General features: G+C 52.3%; 2 protein-coding genes across 2 annotated transcripts; one reads left to right on the top strand and one right to left on the bottom strand.

Moving 5' to 3' along the window:
• Positions 1–248: 248 nt before the first annotated feature.
• CRYZ (crystallin zeta) lies at positions 249–7689 on the bottom strand. The gene is made up of 9 exons (XM_073643906.1): positions 7536–7689; positions 3802–3918; positions 3133–3285; positions 2610–2773; positions 2442–2493; positions 1919–2068; positions 1680–1781; positions 1168–1263; positions 249–891 (listed from the first exon to the last, which is right to left on the bottom strand). Exons 2-9 carry the CDS (start codon positions 3910–3912, stop codon positions 730–732), a joined length of 990 nt encoding a protein of 329 aa, XP_073500007.1. The 5' UTR covers positions 3913–3918; positions 7536–7689; the 3' UTR covers positions 249–729.
• On the top strand, positions 7684–16267 carry TYW3 (tRNA-yW synthesizing protein 3 homolog). The gene is made up of 6 exons (XM_073643908.1): positions 7684–8413; positions 11250–11330; positions 12217–12315; positions 12842–12913; positions 13675–13808; positions 14214–16267. Exons 1-6 carry the CDS (start codon positions 8201–8203, stop codon positions 14416–14418), a joined length of 804 nt encoding a protein of 267 aa, XP_073500009.1. The 5' UTR covers positions 7684–8200; the 3' UTR covers positions 14419–16267.
• Positions 16268–20834: the final 4567 nt, after the last annotated feature.

The following is a 20834-nucleotide window of genomic DNA, read 5'->3' on the forward strand; positions in this document are numbered from 1 at the left end:
CTGGCCACCGCTGCGCGGCCCGGCTCCATGCTCAGCCTGGCCACCGCTGCGCAGCCCGGCTCCACGCCCAGCCTGGCCACCGCTGTCAGCACTCTTTGTGTGGTGTTTCTTTGGATGCTCAACATATCAGCAGCCATAATGGACATTTTTTTGGGGGGGCTGGATGAGTTGTACTTTGTGCAGCGAGTGGAAATTAGTTTTTTTTTTTCCTGAATGGTTTACAAATAATAATGAAATGCAAACAGGGAAATGGCTGAGCCAGTGCTTTTATTATTCCATTAATTCACATTTTATTCTGTGATAATCACTTTTTTTTATTCAGCAACACCAGGTACAACCAAGAGAAACTGTAGCAGCTAAAATATGAGGGGGACATAAAGTTCTTCTGCCCCTTCCATCAGCTGAATGATCTATTACAGACCGCGCTCTGCCCCAGTCTCAGAAAACTCCCCCTTAGCTGCCATAAAGGGGACCACCATAAGGATATCCCAAAGTGATGAGCTGCTCCAGATCATCAGGGCTGCAAAACAGACCTCCAGTGTAACCTAAAATTACACTAAGGCATCCCCAAAAGAGGAAAGTTTGCACAATTTTAAAACTGACTTTTTTAAGGTTTTTCTGTAACATGTACGATCCAGTGATGACGTGCCGAGTGCTTGTGAATCAGGCTTTATCTTCAAGAATCATAAGTGATCAGTGATCTATAATCACAGCCAATCAGAGAAGGGCTCAGAGCACAAAGACCATCTTGCCGGTGGCTCCGCTGCTCTGGATGATGTCCTCGTGGGCCTGAGCCGCTTTTTCTAACGGATACTCAGGACCAATCAGCGGCCTCAGCCATCCGCTCTCCATGCCCCCGAAGAGCGCAGCTCCAGCCTCCTTCCAATCCGCCTAAAAAAAAAAAAAAAAAAAAAAAAAAAAAAAAAATCTTTTACAACCTACATTATTCATAGAGAGGAGCAGGTGGAACTATCTGTGCTTATATCATTTACAAGGCAGCAGTACTATCTGTATCTACATTATTCACAGGGAGAGACAGGGAGGCAGTACTATCTGTGCTCACATCATTTACAGGCTGATCTTTGCTTATCTCTCCGTTTCCTAGGTGGATAGGAGACGCTATGTACAGATCTGAGTGTTCGGACACCAATGACTTTCTGCTCTTACCTTGGTGGAGCTGAAAAGTGCAACTCCGGCAATACTGGACTCCTTCATCATCGTGTCTCTGGGGTTTATCTCGATAGGACCGCGGCAGCCAATTACCTAGAAGAGCGCAGCCGATATTACACAGAACCATGTTGCGGGGTAAATAAATGTTGCAGTCGGTGAAAACCTGATTTTCTGGGTTGGTTAGGGCTGGTTATCAGCCGGAGCCCCAATAATGACCCCTACAGAAGGGGTCCGGCCGCGTCAGAGCGGGATAGTCCAGTACTACGCCGCCACCGCACCAGAGTGAAACCAGTCCAGTACTGAGAAGTACCAATGTCATGGACCCAATGGTGTAGGACTACAACCTCCAACAGGAGCACCAACAAGTTTTCTGAGTCTCCTTACACATCCGCTCTACTTAAGAAGACCAAATCCCTCGCCCCAAAATCAGCCGATTGGGCAAATAGGATCAATAGAGCTGCGCGACTCAGAATGGAGGGGGCGGACATGTCAGGATGGGGGGCACTTACCATCACTCGGCCGCCGTATGAAAGGAGTTTCAGGTCGTTGCTCAGGTTTACATTGGACAACATCTCCAGGATAATATTAATCCCGTCCTCTCCAGCAGCCTCCTAAATATTAGAGAGCACAATCCATCTCTCCATAATAAATGGGGATATCTGTCCCCAGACGTCACCGATACCGGGGGAGCAGATATACTGTACGTCTGACATAAGTGTATATGGGTGGGGTGGGCTGTCACACTGACCCGGATCTTCTCGATGTAATCCTCTTCCCTGTGGTTGAAAACCTTATGGGCTCCATTTTGTAAAACCAGATTTAACCCTTCGGGGCTGCCGGCGGTGCCAAATACTTTGAATCCATGGGCCCTGGCGATCTGACAAGCCGCTATCCCCACCTATAGGGAAGAAAGGGAGAGGTCAGCGGAGCAGCGCGGACCACGCCGCCGTCTAGAAAAAACATCTCCTGACCAAGAAGCACTAACTTCTTCTACTAAAGTCTGTGCATCTTACAACCCACATCCCCATTACCTGCCGACTACCCTGCACCAGCATGGACGCTGGCACCAACTTCTGCACTACTCTAGACCGGTCCTAAACCACCAAAGCTGGTATTAACCCATCATGGACACAGACCACCAGGAAAGGAGGAGTACTTCAGGGGCGAGGCCGTTCAAACCCTTCCCCGGGCCAAGGTATAACAGATAATACAATATTAAGCTGCTCCATAGAAGAAAACAACTCCCAACATCCACAGGTCACATTACTCACTCCGCCACTGGCGCCGTGTACGAGGACCACCTCCCCGGGTTTGCCGTGTGCCCTATGTAACAAGACAAAGATGTGAAGTGCCGCAGACCGACTGCACAATGGGCTATTAGAAAAGTATTAGAAAGTTTCAGAACTTTTCCTCTTCACACTTGCACCTATGGAGCTCACCTTGTGATCAGCGCCCTGTAGGCAGTGAAATACGGAACAGATATGGCGGCTCCTTGCTTGAAGCTCAGTTGCTCGGGAAGTGGGTACACGGCCTCCTCGAAGGCGACTGCGTACTCCGCGTATCCCCCTGTGATTGTACCGGTGGTGAACACGCGATCTCCTTTCTGAACAACATGAAAAATAAAATATTAATAATATCGGACCAAGAGGTTAGAGGACAACATGAGGAATCTGGATGCTGCAGATCAGTCCTCAGTGAATGGTGCGGAGGTGCAGTACCAGGCACAGCCATAACTGTATGTGTGGCGCTAAGGGAGATGCTGTCCTTGAAGGAGATATTGATCAAAGGGGACCCCGGGTTTTCACCCCCTAATTAAAAATCACGTAATATCACTTTAAAAAGGGTCGACAAGCACCACACACGTACACTTTGGAAGTGATCAGCTCATCATCAAGGGAGACCGAGAAAGCAGATAGGGATTTTCTAAAGCAGAGCGCCCCTTTAAGAAGATCAGTCAGTTACCTTAAATGTGGTCACGTTTCTGCCGACATCCTCCACCACCCCCGATACGTCAGAGCCGGGGGTATAGGGTAAGTTTGGTTTCCGGGCGTAGGTGCCAGCTCTCATATACGTCTCCACGGGGTTAATTCCGCAAGCGTGCACTCGGATTAAGACCTTTTATGCAAATGACAAAAAAAAATATCTAATGGATAAGGGCAGGTTTGGAGGGTCTTCATCAGGGGCCACGTTCCTCTGTCTTGGCATTTCAAGCACAATGTGACTGACACCTCTGGGGTCCGACTTCTTAAAAGGGGCCGTCCAGGCTTTAGATAGGGAGGACCAGTTCTTAGTAGAGGTTATAAATATCAGATCTCTGGGGGTCCGATGCCCACCACACATCAGCTGTCTGCTGCTACAATGGGGGCTGGATATAGACAGTGAGTGGAGCAGAAACATTACAGCGCCATTCAGTGGCCACTTCAGGTACTGCAGCTCAGCTCTTATAGAAGTGAATGGGACGGAGCTGTAAAACCAGATACAGTCTCTACCAAAGCACTTTAATCTGCTGTTCAGTGGAGGTGCAAGGAGTGGGACCCCCACCCACCTCATATCAAAGTCTTGGAAATAGCCCTTAAGAAAGACTCCACTGTGCGCTAAGCTTCAGCATTGCTCTAGGAAAGACGTCTTTACCTGCTTCTCTCCTGGTAAAGGCACCGGGACATCAGTCAGGAGCTTCAGAACCTCCGGTTTCCCAAACTCCGAGACCCGAATCGCCCGCATGAATCTTCCTACAGAAGCCATACTGGTCTGAAAGACAAATCTATAATGTTCACCTATATACTGCACTGACAGACGTGAGGAATGTAATCACACTGCCCCCTGCAGTATATTTAGGATACAAAATGCACCCTCATCATACCCACACCCGGATGCACCTTCTATCTAAAATCCAAAGATGTAATGAGAAGTTTTGCAACTTTGATAATTTTCTTGATGTTGATTTTTCTGGCTTAAAAATACTCTAAGCTTCGAAAACCAGTAACTTTTCATGAGGTTTCAGAGGAAAGGGTTTTTTTGTTTGTTTTTTTTATTTTTATTTAATATATAGATTTTGGACAAGTTTCTGCTGCAAAAAAAATAAAAAAAAACACACCGAAGAATTAACATGACACTTTTTTTTCCCCAACGCCACTTTTGAGTTCCAGGCAAGTTTCTCTCCATTTACATAAAGAAAATGTTTGTTACAAGCAGATCTGAAGGTTTTATGAGGATTTTGGCGCAGAATCCACAACAAATGACGCATCAGAGGCGGGAACACCCCCGGAGCCTACACTCACCTCTGTCATACACGTCACTGTTTTTTTTTTTTGTTTGTTTTTTTTGTAACCCCGCCAGCACCAGACGCAGAGACTCATCAGTCTGTACTAGGAAACTGACTGGGGTCACCGGTCCGGATGAAGTTGCAGCGCGGCTGGGGGTCCAAGGGTTCATCCATTTTTAACTGATCCATCGCAAAAGAAGGCAAAGGCAGCGCGCGGCACTCAGCCCAGCTGCGTCCCAGCGCGCGGCACTCAGCCCAGCTGCGTCCCAGCGCGCGGCACTCAGCCCAGCTGCGTCCCAGCGCGCGGCACTCAGCCCAGCTGCGTCCCAGCGCGCGGCACTCAGCCCAGCTGCGTCCCAGCGCGCGGCACTCAGCCCAGCTGCGTCCCAGCGCGCGGCACTCAGCCCAGCTGCGTCCCAGCGCGCGGCACTCAGCCCAGCTGCGTCCCAGCGCGCGGCACTCTATGGCGCTCAGCTCTGCTACGTCCCAGTGCGCGCGCGGCACTCAGCTCTGCTACGTCCCAGTGCGCGCGCGGCACTCAGCCCAGCTACGTCCCAGTGCGCGCACACAGCGCTGTCTATGGCGCTCAGCTTTGCTACGTCCCAGTGCGCGCGCGCACACACACACACACACACACACACACACACACACACCTGTCTATGGCGCTCAGCTCTACTACGTCCCAGTGCGCACACTGTGTGTGTGTGCGCTGTCTATGGCGCTCAGCTCTGCTACTTCCCAGTGCACACACACACAGCACTGTCTATGGCGCTCAGCTCTGCTACGTCCCAGTGCGCACACACACAGCGCTGTCTATGGCGCTCAGCTCTGCTACGTCCCAGTGCGCACACACACACACACACAGCGCTGTCTATGGCGCTCAGCTCTGCTACGTCCCAGTGCGCACACACACACAGCGCTGTCTATGGCGCTCAGCTCTGCTACGTCCCAGTGCGCACACACACAGCGCTGTCTATGGCGCTCAGCTCTGCTACGTCCCAGTGCGCACACACACAGCGCTGTCTATGGCGCTCAGCTCTGCTACGTCCCAGTGCGCACACACACAGCGCTGTCTATGGCGCTCAGCTCTGCTACGTCCCAGTGCACACACACACAGCGCTGTCTATGGCGCTCAGCTCTGCTACGTCCCAGTGCACACACACACAGCGCTGTCTATGGCGCTCAGCTCTGCTACGTCCCAGTGCACACACACACAGCGCTGTCTATGGCGCTCAGCTCTGCTACGTCCCAGTGCACACACACACAGCGCTGTCTATGGCGCTCAGCTTTGCTACGTCCCAGTGCGCACACACACAGCGCTGTCTATGGCGCTCAGCTTTGCTACGTCCCAGTGCGCACACACACAGCGCTGTCTATGGCGCTCAGCTCTGCTACGTCCCAGTGCGCACACACACAGCGCTGTCTATGGTGCTCAGCTCTGCTACGTCCCAGTGCGCACACACACAGCACTGTCTATGGCGCTCAGCTCTGCTACGTCCCAGTGCGCACACACACACAGCGCTGTCTATGGCGCTCAGCTCTGCTACGTCCCAGTGCGCACACACACACAGCGCTGTCTATGGCGCTCAGCTCTGCTACGTCCCAGTGCGCACACACACGGCGCTGTCTATGGCGCTCAGCTTTGCTACGTCCCAGTGCACACACACACGGCGCTGTCTATGGCGCTCAGCTCTGCTACGTCCCAGTGCGCGCGCACACAGCGCTGTCTATGGCGCTCAGCTCTGCTACGTCCCAGTGCGCACACACACAGCGCTGTCTATGGCGCTCAGCTTTGCTACGTCCCAGTGCGCACACACACAGCGCTGTCTATGGCGCTCAGCTTTGCTACGTCCCAGTGCACACACACACAGCGCTGTCTATGGCGCTCAGCTTTGCTACGTCCCAGTGCACACACACACAGCGCTGTCTATGGCGCTCAGCTCTGCTACGTCCCAGTGCGCACACACACAGCGCTGTCTATGGCGCTCAGCTCTACTACGTCCCAGTGCGCACACACACACAGCGCTGTCTATGGCGCTCAGCTCTGCTACGTCCCAGTGCGCACACACACAGCGCTGTCTATGGCGCTCAGCTCTGCTACGTCCCAGTGCGCACACACACAGCGCTGTCTATGGCGCTCAGCTCTGCTACGTCCCAGTGCGCACACACACAGCGCTGTCTATGGCGCTCAGCTCTGCTACGTCCCAGTGCGCACACACACAGCGCTGTCTATGGCGCTCAGCTCTGCTACGTCCCAGTGCGCACACACACACAGCGCTGTCTATGGCGCTCAGCTCTGCTACGTCCCAGTGCGCACACACACAGCGCTGTCTATGGCGCTCAGCTTTGCTACGTCCCAGTGCGCACACACACACAGCGCTGTCTATGGCGCTCAGCTCTGCTACATCCCAGTGCGCACACACACAGCGCTGTCTATGGCGCTCAGCTTTGCTACGTCCCAGTGCACACACACACACGGCGCTGTCTATGGCGCTCAGCTCTGCTACGTCCCAGTGCGCACACACACACACACACACGGCGCTGTCTATGGCACTCAGCTCTGCTACATCCCAGTGCACACACACACACAGCGCTGTCTATGGCGCTCAGCTCTGCTACGTCCCAGTGCGCACACACACACACACACACACACACACACGGCGCTGTCTATGGCGCTCAGCTCTGCTACGTCCCAGTGCGCGCACACACACACACACACACACACACACACACACACACACACACACACACACACACACGGCGCTGTCTATGGCGCTCAGCTCTGCTACATCCCAGTGCACACACAGCGCCGTCCATCAATCAGTTACTCGCTCGCACACACGACCTTTACTCCGGACGCCCCGTCTGTCCGCCATTCCTTTCTACACCGGGGAAGAAGAATCCCAGTAGTGCCCTCCGTGTCTGCAGCTCAGACATAGGGTCCTATATGTGCAGTCTGCAACTAAATCACTGCGGAGACTTGTAGTTCTATACACACACATGCACGCTACGTCCCATCACTATAAGGCTCCATACGTGCACGTGTAGCACTACAAGTCGCAGCAGCACAGCCTTCCTCCCAGTCTCCGACCTGTCTGCTCACCTCCAGCTGTCACCTGCATGTCCCGGTTCGCTGTCAGTGTCCTGTCACTTATACTCTGCCCGGGGGGCGTGTCCTTTGGTGTCAGGTGACCGTACGTACGGACGCGTCGCCATGTTTCTTGAGGGAAAGGTAGTCTCATCGTGCGGCTGTCACGTGGTACCGTCATTGACTGAATGATGCGCGGAATCGAGAAATTTTGACCCATCTGCAGTTTCCGTAGCTAAGATGGCGGCCTCCACAGTGTGTCACGTGGTTGTTAATGTTGCAGTTCTAAAGAAGAGAGAAGCCTGAAATGTGAGCGCTAAAATAAGCCTGGGACTTGTGATCTGCTGCCTCAGGACTGAGCGGGGGATAAGCGTGTCTGACCCCCTCTATATAGGAGAAGCCCCTGCTGTGTGGACCCTTCTCTGGATGAAGACCTGTTACAGAGGTGTGAGGGATCCGGAGACGTCCCAGTCGTCTCATGTCACCCGACTGCTCAGTTCTTACAGGGACCACAGTAGACACGTGTCAGACCCCACTGTAGAGGGACGTGTCTGACCCGAGGACCCTCACTCAGGACTTATAGGCAATAATCCGGACCGGTGCCGGCCGCGGGGTCCTCCCCAGCCCCCCAATAATCAGTGTCGTGGAGATCTCCGCCTGATCTGAACGGATCCCACAGTATGGAGGAGGTAACGGATCACTTCATGCCCTGTCACCAGCCGCCATCCTGGGGACTGTTCACACACTGGAAGCTGCAGGCCTCACGTAAGGCGGATCTCAGCAAGAAGGGCAGTGTGGACGTGGACATAGAGGAGATCGTGCGGGACCTGAACCTGCAGAACTGCTACTTCACCACCAGCTCCTGCTCTGGGAGGATCATCCTTATAGACGAGGTGAAGGCACCGGCATCCGAGGAGGAGGATGTCCTAGATCCAGGACTGCAAAGCTCCATAGGACGGATTCACATTGTGTCTGTGGCATGTGCGCAGGAAAGCTCCCAGCAGATACAGTGGTGTGAAAAAGTTTGTCCCTTTCCTGATTTCTTATTCTTTTGCAGGTTGGTCACTTAAAATGTTTCAGATCACAAAACAAATTTAAATATTAGACAAAGATAACACAAGTAACCACAAAATGCAGTTTTTAAATGAAGGTCTTTATTATTAAGGGAAAAAGAAATCCTAACCTATAGGGCCCTGTGTGAAAAAGTGATTCCCCCCCCCCCCACTTATCTTAAATTTTAACTGTGGTTAATCACATCTTTGGGAAGCTGAGTTCACTTTCCCTCGCCACACACAGACCTGATTACTGCCACACCTGTTCTCAATCAAGAAATCACTTAAAAGCTCCTCAGAAGCTAGACATCATTGTGCGATACAAAGAAATTCAGGAACAAATGAGAAACAAAGTAATTGAGATCTATCAGTCTGGAAAAGGTTATAAAGCCATTTCTAAAGCTTTGGGACTCCAGCAAACCACACCATTATCCACAAATAGCGAAAACATGGAACAGTGGTGAACCTTCCCAGGAGTGGCCGTATGACCAAAATTACCCCAAGAGCGCAGCGACAATTCATCCAAGACTTCACAAAAGACCCCACAACAACATCCAAAGAACTGCAGGCCTCACTTGTCTCAGTTAAGGTCAGTGTTAATGACTCAACCATAAGAAAGAGACTGGGCAAAAATGGCAGCATGGCAGAAGTCCAAGACGAAAACCACTGCTATGCAAAAAGAACATAAAGGTTCGCCTCAGTTTTGCATGAAAACATCCTGATGATCGCCAAGACTTTTGGAAGAATACTCTGCTAACTGACAAGACAAAATTTGAACTTTTTGGAAGGTGTATGTCCCATTACATCTGGTGTAGTAGTAACACAGCATTTCAGAAAAGTAACATCATACCAACAGTAAAGTGTGGTGGTAGTGTGATGGTCTTAGGCTGTTTTGCTGCTTCAGGGCCTGGAAGACTTGCTGTGGTAAATGGAACCATGAATTCTGCTGTCTACCAAAAAATCCTGAAGGAGAATGTCCGGCCATCTGTTCGTGACCTCAAGCTGAAGCGCACTTGGGTTATTCAGCAGGACAATGGTCCAAAACACACCAGCAAGTCCACCTCTGAATGGCTTAAGAAAAACAAAATTAAGACTTTGGAGTGGCCTAGTCAAAGTCCTGCCCTTAATCCGATTGAGATGCTGTGGCCGGAACTTAAAAAGGTGGTTCATGCTCGGAAACCCTCCAATGTGGCTGGAGTACAACAATTCTGCAAAGATGAGTGGCCAAAATTCCTCCAGAGCATAAAAGACTCATTACCAGTCATCACGACAGCTTGATTGCAGTTGTTGTTGCTAAAGGCGGCCCAACTGGTTATTAGGTTTAGGGGGAAATCACTTTTTCACACAGGGCCCTGTAGGTTTGGAATTCTTTTTCCATTAATAATAAAGACCTTCATTCAAAAACTGCATTTTGTGTTATCTTTATCTAATATTTAAATTTGTTTTGTGATCTGAAACATTTAAGTGTAAGAAACATGAAAAAGAATAAGAAGTCAGGAAGGGTGCAAACAGTTTTTCACACCACTGTACATGAAGCACGCGAGAGTCCTTTAGGGAGTCAGATTATTTTTTTGCCAGTTGTATGGAGTACAGTGTCCTTACAGATGTGTCCTGCAATAAATACACAGTGCATACGTCAGAGGTGTAACTGTGCTGCCGCCCTGTAATGAAGGAGCGATGGCATTTACGTGTCTGCTGCCTACACTTTGTCACTTGCGTCCTTCATCTTCCTTTTCTTGGTGCTGACACAGTCTCTGTCCGCCCCGGCCGGCACATGCTGCGTCCACAAGGGGCTGTGACCTGTTGTCGCTGAAGTGGGCGAGCTGCCCTGAGTTAGGTCAGTACCACGGACTCCGCTTTATTCCACAGTACTGACAGACCTCACTCCTACACTCCACTGCACCCATTGGCAATCGATAGGTTGCTGACCCATGGAATAGACTGTTCTAGATAAGTCGTGCACCCAATGAGCCATTTTTCTAAATGTAAACTCTTCTTATGACTCTGATCTCTGGGTGTGTCCTAGAGTGCCGCAGTCTCTGTCTAGTGGTCGTTCTCGTAGTTGTTTGCTTTGCTCTCTTGCTGTTCTGCAGATCGTTTTCATCAGCCAATAATCTTAATTCCTGAAGGAATGAATGTAGCAACTAGAATCTGACAGCTGCTGCATGATAGGACCGGCTGTCGCGTGACGGCTGCTTTTGTGGGACTGGCTGTCGCGGGACGGCTGATCTTGTGGCACCGGCTGTCGCGGGACGGCTGCTCTTGTGGCACCGGCTGTCGCGTGACGGCTGCTCTTGTGGCACCGGCTGTCGCGTGACGGCTGCTTTTGTGGGACTGGCTGTCGCGGGACGGCTGATCTTGTGGCACCGGCTGTCACGTGACGGCTGCTCTTGTGGCACCGGCTGTCGCGTGACGGCTGCTCTTGTGGCACCGGCTGTCGCGTGACGGCTGCTCTTGTGGCACCGGCTGTCGCGTGACGGCTGCTCTTGTGGCACCGGCTGTCGCGTGACGGCTGCTCTTGTGGCACCGGCTGTCGCGTGACGGCTGCTCTTGTGGGACCGGCTGTCGTGTGATGTGCATATTTTATGAGTTGATATATTGAGCTCCTGTTTATGATTTTCTATTTTTTTTTTTTCATTTTGCTGATTCTACATTTTTTTGTATTAATTTCCCACAGAATCCTGACATGTCCTCAGTTCAGAAGCAGAACTGCTCGTGGCTCTTTGTTACTCATGATTTCTGCATGACAGAAGATGTGGTGAGTGTGCACGGTGTGGTGCGGGGCGAGGAGGGTGCACACCGTGGTACGGGGAAGGGAGTGTGCACGGTGTGGGGCGGGGAGGATGCACGGTGTTGTATGGGGCGGGTAGGGTGCACGGTGTGGTACGGGGAGGGAAGTGTGCATGGTGTGGTACGGGACGGGGAGGGTGCACCGTGTGGTACAGGTCAGGGAGGGTGCACTGTGTGTTATGGGGCGGGGAGGGTGCACCGTGTGATGCGGGGAGGGTGCACGGTTGTGGTACTGGGCGGGGAGGGTGCACGGAGTGATACGGGGCGGGGAGGGTGCACGGTGTGGTACTGGACGGGGAGGGTGCACGGTGTGGTACTGGACGGGGAGGGTGCACGGTGTGGTACTGGACGGGGAGGGTGCACGGTGTGGTACTGGACGGGGAGGGTGCACGGTGTGGTACTGGACGGGGAGGGTGCACGGTGTGGTACTGGGCGGGGAGGGTGCACGGTGTGATACTGGGCGGGGAGGGTGCAGTGCACAGTAAGTGTATGATATGTTGATGGGACCATCCTAGCAATATGTGATCATGGATTGATGGGAGTCCACCGTCGATAGCCTTCACCATCCTAAGGTAAGTGCTACAGTACATTCACGGTATTCCCTGCAGGGCAGCGCTCTCGTATACCCGCTCTGCAGGGCACTGCAGCTCTGCTCCCTTCACATTGATGAGACTGTGTTGCAGTTCTCTTGAGTGTCCGTGTTATATTGACCCCTGGTACTCACACTGATTGTTAGAAGACTGGGGCTGAGCCGGGGTGTATCGCACCGCTGCTTTCTGCTGATCGCAGGTGTCCTAGAATCGGCCGCAGTGATGGGATTTACATGAATAAACCTAATCCCCATTTGTGCTCAGATTTCAGGTCTTCAGAAAGCAACAGGAGACGCGGTGCTGAAGTTTGAGCCCTTCGTCCTCCATGTACAGTGTCGTGAACTGCAGGATGCACAGATGCTGGTAATTACAGGTGCACATGGACAGGTGTAGCAGAGCCAAGTTTGTACTTTAACACTGTTATGATGCAATAGAACTTCTATTGCATTATTATTGAATTTACAAGATTGTCGCCTTCCTTGCAGATCGCCAGAGCTGTCTTCAGGTTATACGTGTTATTGCAGGACAGGGCTACTCATTGTATTGGAGCTCCATGGCCCGGGGTGCAGCCGTCACTTTCTAAAAGCAAACCGTATATTGGATGCACTTCTTTCCTCTTCCGTATATTGGTTGCTAGTTGGGTTATGAGATCTTTGGTCGGGCTAGACCGGAAAATATATCCACTACGCAGTCATGTCAACTGGCCCTTTAGCTTAATAAAAAGTCAGTGTTTCTATGACAAACACAGCTCTGCTACATCCGTAACTTACCTTATATAAACCTGTGGGCTTGTGTTAGAGGTAGAGAAGCTCCGCTACAGGCCGCAACCAACGCAGATTATGGCATGAATCATGTCTGACGTTAACGCTGTATCTCACCCTCCCTACAGCACGGGGTCGCCATTAATTCGGGGTTCAGGAATTCTGGAATAACGGTCGGCAAGAAAGGGAAAATTATAATGGTGAGTATCTATCTCTGCAGTGGTGTATTGGACATTAACTGGGGGATAAAAATATCGTCTTTAGGCTGGGGCTGCAATTTGTTAACCCCAAAGATCACGCTCTGCCACCGCTTCATCACAGCATAACGTAGGTGAGCGTCGTCCCGTTGTGACCAGCAAGTCACATAAAACCCAGTGAGGTTTCCATGTTTTGCTATTTGTATGACGTGGTTGCAACAGCTTTACAGTAATATCAGTTTTTGCTCAGAGCTTTTCCTTTCAAAGGGTTGTCGACTAGCAAAATAACTTGTAAAGATGGGCCCATGGCGGTGCTAAAATAAAACAAACCCACCCAGCCCACGCCTCTTCTCCTTACTGCTGCTGGTGTGTTCCTCCTCCGGCCGTGGAGGTGTCGGGTGCTGACGTTACGTTCCGGCTGACCAGAATAAACAGTATTTTGGCCTGGTCAGAATCTGCCCTGGATGTTTGGATGCAGCGATCACCTGATCCCCCCCTCCCACCGTAAGTCAAAAGGCCAGAGCGGACCCTGACAGCAGTATGGAGGAACCATGTCTACAGTGGGCGAGTAACCACAGAGCAGCTGAATCTCCCTGAATCTCGTCACTCCGAGCTGCGTCCACATGTGATGGGGAAAATCTGCTCCAGGTTTCGCCCCGCGCGTTGCTAGTGTGTAGAGAGGATTGTTGATGCCGCTGCTGTAATTGGCTGTGGATTTTTAGCCTTTAAATCTAATCTGGCTGAGATCTCTTCTTGTCTCGCAGGCTGTACGGAGCACACATTGTCTTGAGGTGCCCTTAAGTCACAAGGCGAAGTGTCTGGTGAGCGAGGAATACATCGACTTCTTAGTGCAAAGCGCAAATCAGAAGATGAAAGAGAACAAGAAGAGGATTGCCAGGTAGGGCTCAGTGCGGACATGGGATAGATCGAATATCAGGGCAGAGTGACGGACAACGGGATGGAGGGCGAGTCGCCCCGGTGGTCGGCGGGATGGAGGGCGAGTCGCCCCGGTGGTCGGCGGGATGGAGGGCGAGTCGCCCCGGTGGTCGGCGGGATGGAGGGCGAGTCGCCCCGGTGGTCGGCGGGATGGAGGGTGAGTCGCCCCGGTGGTCGGCGGGATGGAGGGCGAGTCGCCCCGGTGGTCGGCGGGATGGAGGGCGAGTCGCCCCGGTGGTCGGCGGGATGGAGGGCGAGTCGCCCCGGTGGTCGGCGGGATGGAGGGCGAGTCGCCCCGGTGGTCGGCGGGATGGAGGGCGAGTGCTGTATCTCACAAATATCCCTGATCTGTTCTCTATTTCTGCAGATTTTACAGCTGCCTTCAAAAGGCTTTACACCAGAGGAACCATGTAAGGGACATGGACGGCGACCAGACGTCTGAGCGGGCGGTGTATAGTCGCCGGAGGAGGAGACAGGACGTAAGCCAAGCCAGCAGCCAGTGTGAGGACTCCGCGGACGATGAGGGGAGCAGTGTCTCGCTATTTCATGATATGCCGCTATGGGATCTGTGATAATATGGGAACAAGTCATAAACTGGGCAAAGAACGGAGCGTTACAGGAGCCGTGGTGCAGGGCTGCGATATCAATAGTGCACGTTGTCTGGCAATACATCCTATCCCCAGCAGGTGGCGCTGTGCACAGGACGGTACAAGGCCAGTGACATTATTTAACGCGTGCTGCTGTATGGACTTGGAAAGGTCTATGTCCAGATCTAACCACAGATTTTACTGATATGTGCTTTCTGTGGCCACTAGATGGTGCTGCTCCATTTATTTTTCATGAGATTCGAGCCCCGGTTCGTCATTTGCAATCTTTCAAGTCATTCTTGCCTTTTGTACGGTCAGGTTTTGCACTAATTTCATTATAATGGTGCACGATGCTTGAGCAACTTGGCCAAGGTCAAAGATGACATCCTTTTTTTTTTTTTATTTTAGTAAAATATACAAAAACGTTGCCTTTTTCTAAATGTCACAAATGACGAATTAACAAAAAATATTGAGATAATGAATGAAAATCACCCCCCACATTGTGGAGCAAAGCCGCAAAATGATGACTGTGAAAACGGCACAAAATCTATAATGAATTTGGTGCCAAATTAAAAAAAAATCCTTAAACAAATTTTTACACTTTTACTCCAAAAAAAAGGGAGAAAAAAGAATGTGGAAATGTAGCAGAGCATTGTCTTAGGCCTTGTTCACACTGGCGTTTAACACCGCCGAGAGCTATGTGATGTTTTATCAGATAGCACTCGGACCCAACGTTATACTTTGGGACGGAGCAGATCTGAGATTATCTTCTCGTGCCAATTCGCCAGCATGCTGCGGGTGCATCCATAATCGGATCACGTGCACCCATACGAGTCTATGGGAGCGTGTGAAACATCAGACTGCACTCGGATGTGATCAGAGTGCAGTCCGATTACTGCGGACACAGACATTGGAGAGGATGGAGAAATTACATTCATGTTGCAGGCAGAACCGTGCTGCCTGCTTAGAACTGATGATTTTCATCACTGAAATTTGCTTACCACCCCCTGGTGTATAACCTCCACCCGCCATGCTGTCTGCCTTTATAAACATGTGACAGAACGGCCGGTGGTGCAGAACTCACTGATACCAGCTCTCTCAACATCACCAAGCACAATGTCGAGCGTCGGATGGAGTGGTGTAAAGCCGCCACCACTGGACTCTGGAGGAGACGTGTCCTGTGCAGTGATGGATCACACTTCTCTATCTGCGTCTGATGGAGGAGTCGGGGTTTGGTGATTCCAGGAGGACGTTACCCCCTGACTGCATTGTGCCGCTGTACAGATGGTGGAGGAGGATAATGCTATGGGCTGTTATCAGGGGGCGGCCGCGGACCCTCACCTCCAGTGATGGGAAATCTTCATCTTCACCACAAGACATTGTGGATAATTGTAGTTTCAGCTTTGTGGGAACAGTTTGGGGTTCGTCCTTATCTGTCCCCCATCACTGCGTCCAGTGCACAAGCTCCATACAGACATGGAGGGAACATGTGCGGCCGCACAGAGCCCGGACCCTAGCCCCATCCTATAATGGAGATTGTGAGCCCGGACCCCCCTAACATCAGGGTCTGACCCCACAAATGATCTTCTGGATGAAGGGGCAAAAATTCCCACAGACGTCTCCAACATCTTATAGAAATCCCAGAAGAGCAAGAGCCGTTATATCTGCAGAGGACGACTCCATATTAATGTCTGCGGATTGAGGGTCAGAAAAGCTCCTTGGGGGCATGTAGAGGGTGCACATACTTTTGCACATGTAATGTATATAGATCCTGTATACTGCAAAAATATAAAGAGCTAATGATGAAACATTAAATGCCATACTGTCTGATAATCCAGAATGTCCTACACTGCAGCTTTTCTTGGATCTGTGTGTGTATATGTATATGTATGTATATATATATATATATATATATACACACTGCTCAAAAAAATAAAGGGAACAACACAATGTAACTCCAAGTAAATCAAACTTCTGTGAAATCGAACTGTCCACTTAGGAAGCAACACTGATTGACAATCAATTTCACATGCTGTTGTGCAAATGGAATAGACAATAGGTGGAAATTATTGGCAATTATCAAGACACCCTCAATAAAGGAGTGGTTCTGCAGGTGGGGACCACAGACCACATCTCAGTACCAATGCTTTCTGGCTGATGTTTTGGTCACTTTTGAATGTTGGTTGTGCTTTCACACTCGTGGTAGCATGAGATGGACTCTACAACCCACAGAAGTTGCTCAGGTAGTGCAGCTCATCCAGGACGGCAGATCAATGCGAGCTGTGGCAAGAAGGTTTGCTGTGTCTGTCAGCGTAGTGTCCAGAGGCTGGAGGCGCTACCAGGAGACAGGCCAGTACACCAGGAGACGTGGAGGGGGCCGTAGGAGGGCAAGAACCCAGCAGCAGGACCGCTACCTCCGCCTTTGTGCAAGGAGGAACAGGAGGAGCACTGCCAGAGCCCTGCAAAATGACCTCCAGCAGGCCACAAATGTGCATGTGTCTGCACAAACGGTTAGAAACCAACTCCATGAGGGTGGTATGAGGGCCCGACGTCCACAGATGGGGGTTGTGCTCACAGCCCAACACCGTGCAGGATGCTTGGCATTTGCCACAGAACACCAGGATTGGCAAAGTCACCACTGGCGCCCTGTGCTCTTCACAGATGAAAGCAGGTTCACACTGAGCACATGTGACAGACGTGACAGAGTCTGGAGACGCCGTGGAGAGCGATCTGCTGCCTGCAACATCCTTCACCATGACCGGTTTGGCAGTGGGTCAGTAATGGTGTGGGGTGACATTTCTTTGGAGGGCCGCACAGCCCTCCATGTGCTCGCCAGAGGTAGCCTGACTGCCATTAGGCATCGAGATGAGATCCTCAGACCCCTTGTGAGACCATATGCTGGTGTGGTTGGCCCTGGGTTCCTCCTAATGCAGGACAATGCCAGACCTCATGTGGCTGGAGTGTGTCAGCAGTTCCTGCAAGATGAAGGCATTGAAGCTATAGACTGGCCCCAGGGGTGGATTAAGAGTAGCAAGGGCCCCGGGCAGTTTAGAAGGTGCGGGCCCCCACACACACACACACCCACCTGATGTATCACGTGACATGTCACACGATCCCCTGTGATAGATCATGTGATATTTCACGTGAAATTAATTTGGCACAATATTAATTATAATAATTTTTTTTAGGCTGTGTGCCCACTATGCGTTTAAGCGTTTCCACAGCGGCAATTCCGCTGCAGAAACGCTTAAAAAACGCTTGGTAGAAGGTGTGCAATGTTCCCCAATGATAATCCGCATGTGCTGTGCACATGCTGCGGAAATTTCCGCTGCGGATTATCATTGCGGAAAAATCCACAGCACTACCAATTATTTTGCGGAAGCGCTGCGTTTTCGCTGCCATTGACTTGCATTAGATCGCATGATATCCGCTTCACTGCATCTGTACATGCGGAATACATGCGTTTCAATGTGCGGATGGTACCCGGGTGTGGAGGACAGGAGACTCTCCTCCGGACCCGGGTACCATAGAACCTGTAAAAAAAGAATAAAATAAAAGATAGCGGGAGGCCGCACGGCGCCATCTATACACAGCGGGAGGCCGCACGGCGCCACCTATACACAGCGGGAGGCCACACGGCGCCATCTATACACAGCAGGGGGCCGCACGGTGCCATCTATACACAGCGGGAGGCCGCACGATGCCATCTATACACAGCAGGAGGCCGCACGATGCCATCTATACACAGCGGGAGGCCGCACGGCGCCATCTATACACCGCAGGGGGCCGCATGGCGCCATCTATACACAGCAGGAGGCCGCACGGCGCCATCTATACAGAGCGGGAGGCCGCACGGCGCCCCCCCCAGAGATAGCAGGAGGCCGCACGGCGCCATCTATACTCAGCAGGAGGCCGCACGCAGTCATGCACACACACAAACATATACAGACATATACATACACGCATAAACACATTTGAAACACAAAAATACATATAAACAGACATCACACAATGATATCTGCCTGCACACACACACACTCACCATCCCCCGGCTTGGCTCCAGTCCTCCTTCTCTTTTCCGGTGCAGCACTGCAGGCCGGGCGCCCACTGCGTGACGTCACAGCTAGGAGACACGGCCTCGCACAGGGCCGTGTCTCCTAGCAGTGACGCGGCCGGGCCAGCACAGGGGAAATTAAGTGCTGCAGTGCTGGCCTGGCCGAAGAAGAAGCCCCCCCCGCCACTGTCTGCCGGTATGTGCCGCGGCGCCGCACATATAACGAGGACCATCTGGCCATAGACACCCCGGCGGTAGCCCAGATTGCCCTCATTATAATCCGCCTATGACTGGCCCGCCCATTCCCCAGACCTGAATCCGATTCAGCACATCTGGGACATCATGTCTCGCTCCATCCACCACAGACTGTCCAGGAGTTGGCGGATGCTTTAGTCCAGGTCTGGGAGGAGATCCCACAGGAGACCATCTGCAACCTCATCAGGAGCATGCCCAGGCGTTGTTGGGAGGTCATACAGTCACGTGGAGGCCACACACAATACTCAGCCTCATCAGGAGCATGCCCAGGCGTTGTAGAGAGGTCATACAGGCACGTGGAGGCCACACACAATACTCAGCCTCATCAGGAGCATGCCCAGGCGTTGTAGGGAGGTCATACAGGCACGTGGAGGCCACACACAATACTCAGCCTCATCAGGAGCATGCCCAGGCGTTGTAGGGAGGTCATACCGGCACGTGGAGGCCGCACACAATACTCAGCCTCATCAGGAGCATGCCCAGGCGTTGTAGGGAGGTCATACAGGCACGTGGAGGCCACACACAATACTCAGCCTCATCAGGAGCATGCCCAGGCGTTGTAGGGAGGTCATACAGGCACGTGGAGGCCACACACAATACTCAGCCTCATCAAGAGCATGCCCAGGCGTTGTAGGGAGGTCATACCGGCACGTGGAGGCCGCACACAATACTCAGCCTCATCAGGAGCATGCCCAGGCGTTGTAGGGAGGTCATACCGGCACGTGGAGGCCACTCACAATACTCAGCCTCATCAGGAGCATGCCCAGGCGTTGTAGGGAGGTCATACCGGCACGTGGAGGCCGCACACAATACTCAGCCTCATCAGGAGCATGCCCAGGCGTTGTAGGGAGGTCATACCGGCACGTGGAGGCCACACACAATACTCAGCCTCATCAGGAGCATGCCCAGGTGTTGTAGGGAGGTCATACAGGCACGTGGAGGCCACACACAATACTCAGCCTCATCAGGAGCATGCCCAGGCATTGTAGGGAGGTCATACCGGCACGTGGAGGCCACACACAATACTCAGCCTCATCAGGAGCATGCCCAGGCGTTGTAGGGAGGTCATACAGGCACGTGGAGGCCACACACAATACTCAGCCTCATCAGGAGCATGCCCAGGTGTTGTAGGGAGGTCATACAGGCACGTGGAGGCCACACACAATACTCCGCCTCATCAGGAGCATGCCCAGGCGTTGTAGGGAGGTCATACAGGCACGTGGAGGCCACACACAATACTCAGCCTCATCAGGAGCATGCCCAGGCGTTGTAGGGAGGTGATACCGGCACGTGGAGGCCGCACACAATACTCAGCCTCATCAGGAGCATGCCCAGGCGTTGTAGGGAGGTCATACCGGCACGTGGAGGCCGCACACAATACTCAGCCTCATCAGGAGCATGCCCAGGCGTTGTAGGGAGGTCATACTGTCACGTGGAGGCCGCACACAATACTCAGCCTCATCAGGAGCATGCCCAGGCGTTGTAGGGAGGTCATACAGTCACGTGGAGGCCACACACAATACTCAGTCTCATCAGGAGCATGCCCAGGCGTTGTAGGGAGGTCATACAGGCACGTGGAGGCCACACACAATACTCAGCCTCATCAGGAGCATGCCCAGGTGTTGTAGGGAGGTCATACAGGCACGTGGAGGCCACACACAATACTCCGCCTCATCAGGAGCATGCCCAGGCGTTGTAGGGAGGTCATACAGGCACGTGGAGGCCACACACAATACTCAGCCTCATCAGGAGCATGCCCAGGCGTTGTAGGGAGGTGATACCGGCACGTGGAGGCCGCACACAATACTCAGCCTCATCAGGAGCATGCCCAGGCGTTGTAGGGAGGTCATACCGGCACGTGGAGGCCGCACACAATACTCAGCCTCATCAGGAGCATGCCCAGGCGTCGTAGGGAGGTCATACTGTCACGTGGAGGCCGCACACAATACTCAGCCTCATCAGGAGCATGCCCAGGCGTTGTAGGGAGGTCATACAGTCACGTGGAGGCCACACACAATACTCAGTCTCATCAGGAGCATGCCCAGGCGTTGTAGGGAGGTCATACAGGCACGTGGAGGCCACACACAAGACT

Source organism: Phyllobates terribilis, unplaced genomic scaffold, assembly GCF_046119375.1.
Source record: "Phyllobates terribilis strain yellow unplaced genomic scaffold, ASM4611937v1 Scaffold_8__6_contigs__length_399053987, whole genome shotgun sequence".
Lineage (NCBI taxonomy): Eukaryota > Metazoa > Chordata > Amphibia > Anura > Dendrobatidae > Phyllobates > Phyllobates terribilis.

What these genes read in the sequence shown, in the direction of transcription:
- CRYZ (XM_073643906.1), bottom strand. Translation starts at nt 3,912, where the DNA reads ATGGCTTCTGTAGGAAGATTCATGCGGGCGATTCGGGTCTCGGAGTTT. An exon ending in TACAGGGCGCTGATCACAAG is followed by an intron (nt 2,494 to 2,609) that starts GTGAGCTCCATA and finishes CTTGTTACATAG; the next exon opens with GGCACACGGCAAACCCGGGG. An exon ending in CACTTTTCAGCTCCACCAAG is followed by an intron (nt 892 to 1,167) that starts GTAAGAGCAGAA and finishes TTTTTTTTTTAG; the next exon opens with GCGGATTGGAAGGAGGCTGG.
- TYW3 (XM_073643908.1), top strand. Translation starts at nt 8,201, where the DNA reads ATGGAGGAGGTAACGGATCACTTCATGCCCTGTCACCAGCCGCCATCC. An exon ending in GGATCATCCTTATAGACGAG is followed by an intron (nt 8,414 to 11,249) that starts GTGAAGGCACCG and finishes AATTTCCCACAG; the next exon opens with AATCCTGACATGTCCTCAGT. An exon ending in AACAAGAAGAGGATTGCCAG is followed by an intron (nt 13,809 to 14,213) that starts GTAGGGCTCAGT and finishes CTATTTCTGCAG; the next exon opens with ATTTTACAGCTGCCTTCAAA.